Consider the following 11,541-nt stretch of genomic DNA (forward strand, 5'->3'; position numbering starts at 1 on the left):
AGAGAGAGAAAGAGGGGAAAGAGAGAGAGAGAGAGAAAGAGGGAAAGAGAGAGAGAGAGAGAGAGAGAGAAAGAGGGAAAGAGAGAGAGAGAGAGAGAGAGAAAGAGGGAAAGAGAGAGAGAGAGAGAGAAAGAGGGAAAGAGAGAGAGAGAGAGAGAAAGAGGGAAAGAGAGAGAGAGAGAGAGAGAGAGAAAGAGGGAGAAAGAGAGAGAGAGAGAGAGAGAGAGACAGAGAAAGAGGGAAAGAGAGAGAGAGACAGAGAAAGAGGGAAAGAGAGAGAGAGAGAAAGAGGGAAAGAGAGAGAGAAAGAGATAGAGAGAGAGAGAAAGAGATAGAGAGAGAAAGAGAGAGAGAAAGAGAGAGAAAGAAAGGGAAATAGAAAGAGAGAAAGAAAGGGAAATAGAGAGAGAGAAAGAAAGGGAAATAGAGAGAGAGAAAAAAAGGGAAATAGAGAGAGAGAAAGAGGGAAATAGAGAGAGAGAGAAAGAAGAAAATAGAGAGAGAGAGAAAGAGGGAAATAGAGAGAGAGAGAAAGAGGGAAATAGAGAGAGAGAGAAAGAGGGAAATAGAGAGAGAGAGAAAGAGGGAAATAGAGAGAGAGAAAGAGGGAAATAGAGAGAGAGAAAGAGGGAAATAGAGAGACTCTCAAACTTATCCTGAGTGGCCAAAAGATCAAAACTTTGAGTGCTTTGAGGCACCCCTAAATCATATCCGATTAAGCTGAAATTTTGCACAAGTAATTTTTTCGGGTCAATAAACAAAATGTACATGGTCGGTTCTTTAAATTCGATAATTATTTTTGTTCCATCCCTTCATTGCCTTCATTGCCCAAAAGGTCGATTTTCGGCTAAAAAATTTTTTTTCGAGGTGACACCAGATCTCGACGTTTCATGCATTTTTAACTCAATCGGCATCGAAAAAACAATTTCGATTTTCCTTAATCTCCTTGGAAGATCTTCGAGGATCAAAAAATCAAAACTTTGAGCGCTTTGAGGCACCCCTAAATCATGTCCGATTGAGCTGAAACTTTGCACAGCTCATTTTTTGTTGGGCCAATAAACAAAATGTACATGATCGGTTTTTGAAATTCGATGATGAAATTTTTTCCATACATCCATTGCCACCCTAATGATCATCTATCACTGACTGTAAGGGGTTGAATCAAAAATTAAATTCTTCAAAATTATATGCATAAAAAATCAATAGAAAAAATTTTTTTTGGCTCTATTATATACAGGTGGTGGTGGTGAAAAGAAATCGGATACTGTATATAATCGGGTCCGCGCAACATTTGTTTTTTTATGAAAATTCAAACAATTTTCTAAATTTCATTCCTTGACCAACATTGTGTAGGTATAAAAGTGCTGAGGTTAAAAATCTTTATAAAAAAAATAAGAAGAAAATTGGCCCTTTTCAATAAGTAGTCTAATTATTTTTTGAATATTTCAAGTATGTAAAGTTGCTTAATTGATCAATGTCTTGAAACACCCACAACGTTTTGATTCGTCATATACGTAATCGATTTTTTATAATTTTTCTATTCATCTTAAATATCTTCCAAAGTATTCTATCATTCAAATTTGGATGGAGACAAACACAACGGTATAAAGTCGATTCAAAACTGATCAAATCTGAACCATTCTCTAGTGATGATTTCTGATGATTAGGACAATGTACAGAAGATTGTTCCTGATGTATGCAAAATTTCATAACATACTGTTTATATCAGATCTCGTTCAGAACATTCAGTTCAATCATAATTGAGAACAGACCATTGGTGACATGATTCGCTCGACGACGGAATCATTTCCTCCTGGTTCCTATCGCTGACATATATTAACATTATGAACTCTATCACAAACCAACGCGATTCAGCTTGCGCATTCATAGCCACCCAATCAGCTGATAGATTTCATTCATAAACCGCCCAAAGCGGACCTTCGGCGAATTTCGCTTCTCTCCCAGACCTTCTCATCATCCACGACCCCCCCTCCTGCTCCCTACCCCCCTCTCTCACTTCTCATTAGCTGGCCAGCGCGCTAGCTGCTGGCGAGAATTGCAGGCTAAGGACGGAGACGCGCAAAACGTAAATATGCTCTCAAATATTTATGTTCATAAACTGGCTGCCACCAGGTCCGCAAGTATTCCGCGACCCCCGGTCGACCGATCGATGGCGCGGGGCGAGAGAGCGGGGTTCGCCTGTCTCGTCGTTTCTTTTATGTTTCGCGCATACGGTTTTGCGTAATAATAAAACTTGAGCACTTCGAATCACGAAAACGTACCCTCGCTCACCTCCGCATGCCCTGCTTTTTTCGATGGTCTCTGTGGTTCTGTGTTCTTGTTCGAGTCCTGCCTGCGCGCTAGAATTTGCCGACCACAAGGAGGGGGGTCGTCTCGCTTGCAGCAAATTATGGTCGGTGCCTGATGATGAGGAGTGTTGGGGATGTATTATGTGGAATGACCGCCGCCGCTAGCTGGGTGCGACAGAGAATATCGAGCCCGATAGGGTCGAGCATAGCGTGTGTTGATATTTATGTGTCACACAATACCCAATGGATAACTTGTTAGACTTTTGTTTCGAAATAGGAAGTAGTTTAGAAGCATAAACAAGTGTGGATTGAATACAGAGAGGAGGGGAGCGCGCGCAAAAAATAAACTCATTGTGGGATTATAAGGAACGAAACACAATGAGGTATGCAAACAAGGATTTCTCGGAAACTTAAGATGCCTTGCTCCCACCTCCACGACTCCAACGGAATGGAATGCGTGACGAAGGGTTGAGTGATTCGACGACTCGAGCAGAATGAACCTTCTTTTCTTCCAGTTGATCGGAGAAAGAAACCCGAGAAGGACTTACCTCTAGCTGCTAACGAGATGAAGGCCTGCGAGTGTTTTCTCACTTTCTCTATGCTGATGTCGTGACACTTTTTGTTCTCGATCGGTAGCCGGCAGATCAGCAGTTCCAGGAAATCGAGTGGCGTCACGGTGGAAACGTCCCATTTCAGTCGACTGAGGACCAGAAGTTCCCAACGCTGGAAAGAGAGAAAGGAAGTAATTTGGGGATCAGTAATCAACGCGTAGTTGAAATATTGAACATGTAAATAACTCCCAAAACTATCGACAACATTGAAAGGCTTCGAAGATCCGAATTGTCCAGTGGTCGATACGCATGAACACCCAACAAACCACCCCGAAATTGGATGATTTAGTAAATCGTTTTATCACATGGCGATATCTTGAGGTTACTGCAGGGTTGGCTTCCTCTCGCCGAAACTCGTTTTTTTCTGATAGTGGAGCCGATTGGAATTTTAGGCATGAAAAATGGGATCCAATTAATCATACCGAACACAGCACAACACCGACAACTTCGGGTGTAGTAGCACGACTTGGTCCTCGTCCTGCGGCTGCTGCTGGGTAAAAACCTAATAAGGAGTGGTACGGGCAATTATGCCAAGGGTTCTTTGTGTATGAATGTGGGTAAGTACTGCTCTCAAAGACGGAGTAAGTAAAAATACGAGCGGCAAGAATTGGCCGCTGTCGCCACCGAAAACGACGAAGACGACGACCAGGTCCGGTGGTGATGATGATGGATTCGGAGATTAATCTTCCGACAGAATGAAAGGAAATCTCGTTTTCGGATCCCGATTATGTTCCATTCAGTTGGTAAAATAAATATGTTTTTACAATGGAATGTCGGCGGAAAGTTGACTGGTCTTACAATGCGCATTGAAATTGCTGTTTCACAAAGAAGTCGACTTGAATTTTGCACATTCTCGGTTGTTATTTTTCCACGGGAATCTTTAGCCATATTTTTCAAACGCAAGATTTTCGGTTTAGCGCGGAATATATCTACTATCCTTTACACATAAAAACACAACGTACCCTCGAGGTCAGGGGTTCTCAAACTATTTTGGGCAGTAGACCCCTTTTCCAGAATTAAGTGATTCCTCAGACCCCTACAGCCGATTTTTTTAAACAAAAATCTATTTCTAGTTTTTGCCTCATTCATACAAAATTCTTGCTAATTTGAAAACTTTGCGGTTGGCTAACCTGTTATAAGCTCTTAACAACTATATTGTCACCTACAGATTTTTTCTTTGTTACACTTGGAATATTATTTCAACATTTTGCTTAACCAAAGACTTCTCAAAGTATCTGGTAATATTCCAATTTTTTTAGGGCTGCTAAAAATGTACGATATCAATTTGGGAGACGTTTTTATGTGAAAAAAACGCGATTTTAAAACGCCGGCGAAAAATTCTGTTCAAATTCGCTGAACATGTAACAAGTTGATAAGCTTTTCACTGTGAGCGTTTTATTTGGGGTGTGATTACAAGATGTGTAAGTTCATGCAAAATTGTGTTTTTTATATTTTATATTTATTTTTTATATTCAAATTTTATATTTTTTCTTTGTAAGTCTATATAAAAAAACTCGCTGCACTAGAGATATTGTTTTAATTTTTGTGTAACCAAAGGCACAATAAAATGAGCTTACAAGGCAGCGGCAAGCAGTGTTTTTGGGGTTAAGCGGCAGTGGCAACTATATTGCCACAAAATTTTTCAACTGTTTCAATAGTCTATTTTTTATCAAGGATACTGTGTTCTTCCTCATGTAAGGATTATGTTCTCTGAAGTTTGAGGCGATACTTTGCCTTCCTTTCACGGCCTTATAAAGAGTTAAGCCGGGGTTGCCAGGTTTATTGAACAGGAATCTGGATGTTGGAAAATCAAAAGTCTGGATGTGTCTGGATTTTTGTCGACATTTTTTATGTTTCATTCCGAATTTTGTTGAACATTTTCACGAGAACGTCGTTTGATATTTGTGGAAACGGACACGATTTGCTGATGAGCAATGACAATGAAGTGTCTTTCTCAAGGCAGGTGAAGAAGGAGTTATATTTATATATATATATCCATCGTTTTTCCATCGTTTACGTACTCTCTAATGAGTACAACAGCCTGAACAGCCGTTGTCACAACCTGTACATTTTTCAAGCTCTCGTAACTTTGTTGATTAAACGCATCTCATTTGTGAAAAAATATCCAATACAGTGCGGAAGAATCGTGAAAAGCTCGAATGAAGAATCGGTAGGACTCTCACTTTGAAATAACTTGTTCAAGTTGTTAACACGTTGAGCCCAGAGTCGGTTTAACAAAATGTGACTACTTTCTAGTCGAATTGCTGAACATTTCCTATTTATGCAATAAGTATCTTTGGGAACTGGGACCGACTCTGATAATGTGCAAATGCTCTTGATGCGCGCTGAATGGAAAGCGCAGCAAGAAGGAATCGGGGCTTAACGTGTTAATTACTTCGAATATGTATGACAAAAATGACAAATAAAGATCAGTCTACCCCTTTGGCGTTCTCAACACGGTTAATATGTTCCACAAATCCAAAGTAAATTCGGGTGTGTTCCATATCTGTCAAGCACTCTTTGCACCACTGCTTACAGTGAAATCCATCTAGTCGCGCATGGAAGCAGCAATTTCAAGGGTTTTAATTCAGGAATTTCCTGAATCTCATCACACTTACTAGTCCGCAAGGGACTGCAGCTATGACAGCTATTGGTTTGCTCAATTTCATCTGGAATATATGCTTACACGCATACAAAGAGCTCAAGGCAGCACTATAGCAAATACACTCATAATGAAAAGCGAAGAACAATCTCTTTAAAGCAAAGTGTCAAGTGTGTTGCCTAGTGAAGTCATGGTCTTTGCTCCATCAGCCCCATAGCCAATCGAATAAATTTGGTGTGTAATTTTGTCCCTCTTGAACAACGAAACCATCTCATCATACAACGTTCAGGAAATCCATTTCGGTAACCTGTATAAGGTCATAAAAACAATCATTCACGAACAGACAAAGGACCTGGATACCTGAATGCTTTACCAAAGTCTGGAAGATTCCATACAAATCTAGAAGTCTGGATGACATTATCTTGATGGGAACAAAATAGATGTAATCATATAAATATTGATTTAATCGTAAATATGTTAATATAAATTACTCACAAATACTGAAGTAGGCAATTAATTTTTGAAAAAAATTTAAAAATCGCACACTAATGATAGAACAAATTTCAAAAAATCAGTTTTATGAGATGAACTTGATGACTTTCTTTCTAATTCAGGGTGTCGACTCAAATTCCGAAAAAAAATTCCCTGATATTCCCTGATTTTCCAGTACTTTTCCAGAAAAATTCCAGATATAGACTAGTGATCAAAATTTTTATTTTAGTTCTGTTTTTTAACAGCTAGTAAGTATCTATGAAGGCTAGAACAAGTAAATTTATGAGCGAATATAATCCAATAAATGAGTTTTTTGTATTTTTTTGTTTGAATTATACAAAGACTGAGAAACGGCGTAAAAGATAGAACATGATTTATTCATGCAGTTCATGAAAGATGCTTAAATACTAATACAGCAGAAAATTTTATTTATTTTGATTCGGATGAGTTTTACAAAACAGTTGATTTCAACAAAGCGATTTTTTCTTGCAAACTTTCGGCTTCCTTCTGTGCGTTTTCCAAAATTTTACTCCGTTTGATCTCTAAAGATTTCGCTTCTGCTTCTCGTTGACGTTTCATCATCTTTGACGCATTTGACGCAAGATCTTCTTTCTTACGGCGTTCCTTGTCTTCTATATAAAGGGAGTGAGAATTTCGAACTCGTTGAATTAGCTGGTTCGAAATTTGTATTGATGCTATCTCTCCAGCGTGAAATACAGCGTCATAAATTTGTCGCTTAGCAACAACCGATTCCTCACGCATGTTTTCAAAAAGACATTCAGCGTTAATGGAAAAGCCCCTCTCAAGGTTGGCGTTTCCATGCGAGAGACAGCAGATCATTTTTACGATGGTAAAAAGTTCCATAAACTCATCCCCCGATAGCAATCCCTTCCAGAAATGGTCCAGTCGTTCATTTTTCCGATCATAGTAGGCAAACTTGTTGCTTTTGTTGCTACCAACTAATTTTAAATATTGTTTCAGTGCCAAGTCTGCTGAAGCTCCACTGATACGACCAAAATCCATCAATATAGTTAAAAGCTTTTCGAATCGTTTTCCAGCCAATTTTTGATCGGAATCAATGACTGAAGGGTCAAGAGAGGATGCGGCTTTCGTCACAGGATACGTCAATGGCGATCGCTTCATAAGCTTTAGAATCAGTGCTTTCAAAAATCCTTTGCATTCCAGACGAAATTGCAGAATTTGTTTTTGGGTCAATTTTGACGAGTTTTTTAAAACTTTTCTTGTTTCAAAACCCAATACAATCTCTTTCATTGGTAAATGATTCTTGGCTTCATTGATCTCTTCTATTGTTACCTGAAAGAAATGAAAACAGTAAATTTTATTCAAATAGCAATAAAATTGCTATTGGATCAATCATTTGATAGAATGAATTATCCACAAGAGATTAAATATACCTGAGTGATGTTCTTTAGCTGATCGATCTGCATGAATCTTCCCAATATACTTCTAGCCATTTGACTCAAATTGTTATACAAAAATGGCACCATGGGATTATCCGTTTGGAACTCGCGCAAAAATGGTTCTACTTCAGCGGCAACGGATTTGAAAAAGGTCAACTTAGCCAACAGTAGAGGATCTTTTAGACACTCAACTACATCGACGTACGAATCTGATTTTGGTTCAATTTTGTCATTCTGAACACCCTCAACGAACTTCCTTATATGAGGAGTAATCTCCACAGCTCTTTGTGCTACGTTAATGTTTTCCAACCATCTGTGAGCGCAAAACTTCAGTGGATACACAGCACTTCCCGAATACGATGTGAATAAAGCGCGTCGTGCTGGAACATCTTTGAAGATGTGATAGATGCCTCGCAGGTACTTCGTAACATTCCATCCAGAGCAGCGAACACCTTCCTTGAATGCACCGTGCAAAATATGCAATCCGCAGCTACCTAAATCCAAGAGCCTTTCTTCTCCATGTTCAAAGTCCATTTTCAGCTCGCGTAAAAATGACCAATTCACGTTGGGACCATCCATCGACACCTGAAGAAGCTTGTTTAAAGGGATATTTCCCAGGCCTTCTTTAAAAGCTGCATGTAAATCTGTTGCTCGAGATCGTCCCAAGAACATTGAGGTCATGTAACGAGTTACCACCTCCTTCTTTTCTTCATCCCAAAATCTGACATTTAGATCCATTTGCTGCTTTTTTGTAGTCTTATTTAAGGACTCGTCAAAACCAACGACAATGCAGTTTGTATTATGCAGAGTTTTATCGAGCTCAGATTTATAATAGGGGGCAATGCCAAACAGCATCATGTAGCTCATTTTATCACGGCCTAGTTGAACCTTCTCAGCAATCTGGCTATCATGAAACATTGTTCTCAATACTACCATGTCCTTTTCAGCTGTGCGGAGTGATTTGTGACACATAACTGTTTCCAAACACCACAGGATCTCAGCTTTGATGGTATCGTTTTTCAGCATGAATTTATCGATAGTTTTCGAAGGAGGTAGAATGCTCGCAGAGGAAACTGAAGGAATCGCAACAGTAGGTACTGATTCCACAGGTGGATGATCATTTCTAGCACAACTGAATCCGATATTCTTGGAAGTGCCTGGTTCGAACGTTTGGTGTGAATCACTCATTAGATATTTGAAAATATTTCCGGCTGTGGTTCGTTGACTATGCTTCTTTGATTTCATATGACTTTTGAGAGCCTGTTTGCCCATGTTGCTGAGAACTATTTCACAGGAACATACAGAACAGTATGCGCATCCTAGCTTAGTGTCAATTCGTTTCAACCATGATGAAAACTCCGGGTCATGCAACCAAACGCCTTGGAACGTGGTTTTGCTTGCCATTTCGAACTAAGTTCTACTGGATTTCCTATGATAAAGATAATAATTATCAGTAAAAAAGGTCACTGTAAATTGTCAGTACACTACACCTTCGCTTCAGTTGATAGTCGGGGAAGAATGCCAGACAACCTTATGATTTTATCGTACCTCTCTGCTAAAATAATGAATAAATTATTTTACTGTATTCACCGATTATAAAATTGGCTCACCCACCTCAACTTTAACACAAAGCGAGCATCAACAATCACTTCCATTAAATGAAATTCAAACTTAAATTTTTGCAGTTCTGTTTCTGCCTACGAGCACCAACAGTCGCTTCCGTTGAACGAAATTCAAACTTAAATTCTTGCAGTTCTATTTCTTCTTACGCAAACACATCTTTCAAATGGTCGAAAAAACAGCCCCGTGACATCGCCTATCTTACTGGCTGTGCTCGGAAAGCGCAAATATATCAGCTGTCAGTTGCATTCAACAATTGTCAAACTGGTGCTCGAGATGATGGTATCTGATAAATAACGGCTTAACACGGAGTTGGCAAAAACTGCACGAAAGTAAAAGACTTCTACTTTCGCGCCATTTTCACAGACAAAAACAAACAACATACACTGAAGTAAATGTACACATAAAACCTGGAAGGCTAAAAACTTTTATATTTTATATCCAACGAATTTCATTTTTCCCTGATTGTGGTAAAATTCCCTGATTTTCCCTGATTTTCCCTGACCATATTTGAATTCCCTGATATTCCCTGATTTTCAAGGATTTTCAAGGTAGTCGACACCCTGTAATTCTACTAATGTAATCTCTCGGTATAAATTAGTAAATGAATGTATTCAAGTTCCAACAAATTTCAGAACCCAAATGCCAAGTGCACTTGCCAATTTTTTCATCTTATACGAACTTATGCACGCACATCTATTTGTTGAGTTTTAAAAATTACAATATAAATACTTTTTACCTAAAAAACTACTAGGAATTAAGTTGGATCACGTTAGACAACTTATACTGTATTTTGAATGTTTCTAACAAGAATTTAATTAATGGAGGTCAATTTTTAGACCTCGTCGACCCCCAAAATCAATTTTCGTTCATGTCGACCCCTGAAAAACCATTATCGGTATCGGTACCCCTGCTCTAGGTGAACATAGTGAACTTGAATAATGTTTATAGCTCTATAATATTTCAATCCATAGTGAATTGAAGATAGTCTCCAACAGATTTTCAATCCCAAACTCAGTGTGTTAAATCCCTGTTGAAAAGCTTTTCATGTTCTAATTGAGTATCGGTAAAAAAATTATGAAGAGATGTATAATTAACAAAGAATCATTAGTAAAAAAGGTGTAAAAGGTGTTCATTATCGATATTGCTATTGATTCTTTGTTGATTTTACATTTTTTTCAGTTAGAGAAGAAATGATCTTGAAGCACCTATAACTCGAATCTGAATCTGAAAACATATAACCGAATCTGGATCTAAAATTCGAATACTACATTCTGAGCTCGCAAATGTGATCAAGAAACGTTTAAAACCTATATCTGAATACGAATCTAAATTACTTATACTATAATCTGAGTTTGGCATTTCAATCTGAAATTGTTGGGCCTGGAGTTGAAATCTCAGAGTCTAGACTATGAGTTCGGATTGTAAAACTTATAAACTGTACCGGTAGCGGAAATTACGAACAAAATCTTCATCTGAATCTGGAATACAGTTCTAGTAATCTAAAATGCAGGTCTGGAATCTAACAAAGGAACCTTAGTTGGAAGATCTATCCTAAAAGATGTATCTCAAATCTTCATCGGGATTCAGATTCCTCGTCCTGAAATCAGAGTTCTAAGACTGAAGATTTCATCTGGAATCTAAAGATCCATATCGAGAAACTTAATGTGGATCTGAATCCTGAATTCCAAAATATGAATCTAAAATCTTCCGGAGGTCTGGTCCAATAATTTAATAGGAGGAGTAGAAACAAAAATCCAATTTGTAACATAAATCCGTGTCTGGAGTCTGGAGCGGGAAGTCTGTACTTGTCATTCGGATCAGGAAAAAAATATTTGGATCTGAAATTGAGATTCTGGAAATCATATTCAGTATCGATATTCGAAGTAGAATCAAGAATCAGAAATACTAAATCCGTTTCTTTTCTCTAGAAATTTAGAAATTCGGGAATTCAAAATCTACAGCTAGAACCTGGAATCCAAAACTGGAATATGAACCTCCCGGGTATTTGGTCCTGACGTCATATTCGTGATGCTAACCACTCGGACACGACAGCCAAATCATAAATCTTTTCTGCACAATTGTGGGAATACAAATTTGTGTTTGGAACAAGGAATCACAGTAAGAAATTTGGATCTGTAAATCTGAACTTGAGTCCAAAATATGAGTTTGGAATCAAGAGTTCTGAATCTGACTCTGGGACCTGATTCTGAATCTAGAAACTAGATACCGAACCTGAATAAGAAATCCGGCCATAGGAGGGGTATCGGAATGCGGAATTAAAAGCTATCAACGTTATCTAGGAATTTGGTAAATTAAATCTAATTTGAATTTGCAATAACCAAACCGGATTCGTGGTATCCTAACATGAAATCAGAATCTCCAGTCTTCCATCTGAACTTAACATCAGCAATTCTCAATATGCGTCCTCTGAAATATGAGTCTAGAGGTCTATAACTGGATCTGAATCTAAAAATGCATCTGAA

At 38.3% G+C, this 11,541-nt stretch overlaps 2 protein-coding genes across 3 annotated transcripts in view; both read right to left on the bottom strand.

Annotated features, from left to right (window-relative positions):
• Positions 1 to 3,808, bottom strand: part of LOC129761437 (G1/S-specific cyclin-D2) — an 89,174-nt gene extending 85,366 nt beyond the window's left edge. Inside the window, exons 1-2 of the mRNA XM_055759156.1 lie at positions 3,719 to 3,808; positions 2,858 to 3,032 (exon numbers count right to left, since the gene is read on the bottom strand). Of these exons, the coding sequence (XP_055615131.1) occupies positions 2,858 to 3,032; positions 3,719 to 3,808 (265 nt within the window). The remainder of the gene's footprint in view (positions 1 to 2,857; positions 3,033 to 3,718) is intronic.
• A 2,333-nt stretch (positions 3,809 to 6,141) lies between these two features.
• LOC129763048 (uncharacterized) lies at positions 6,142 to 9,610 on the bottom strand. Of its 2 annotated transcripts, XM_055761789.1 has the most exons (3): positions 8,926 to 9,610; positions 7,430 to 8,864; positions 6,142 to 7,328 (listed from the first exon to the last, which is right to left on the bottom strand). In XM_055761789.1, the coding sequence occupies exons 2-3, from the start codon at positions 8,837 to 8,839 to the stop codon at positions 6,465 to 6,467; spliced, it is 2,274 nt and encodes a 757-aa protein (XP_055617764.1). In that variant the 5' UTR covers positions 8,840 to 8,864; positions 8,926 to 9,610; the 3' UTR covers positions 6,142 to 6,464. The 2 variants fall into 2 exon arrangements, with proteins under 2 accessions (XP_055617764.1, XP_055617763.1); XM_055761788.1 differs by having other exon boundaries at positions 7,430 to 9,610.
• Between the last annotated feature and the right edge of the window lie 1,931 nt (positions 9,611 to 11,541).

This window comes from Toxorhynchites rutilus, chromosome 1 (assembly GCF_029784135.1).
Source record: "Toxorhynchites rutilus septentrionalis strain SRP chromosome 1, ASM2978413v1, whole genome shotgun sequence".
In the NCBI taxonomy this organism is placed as follows: domain Eukaryota; kingdom Metazoa; phylum Arthropoda; class Insecta; order Diptera; family Culicidae; genus Toxorhynchites; species Toxorhynchites rutilus.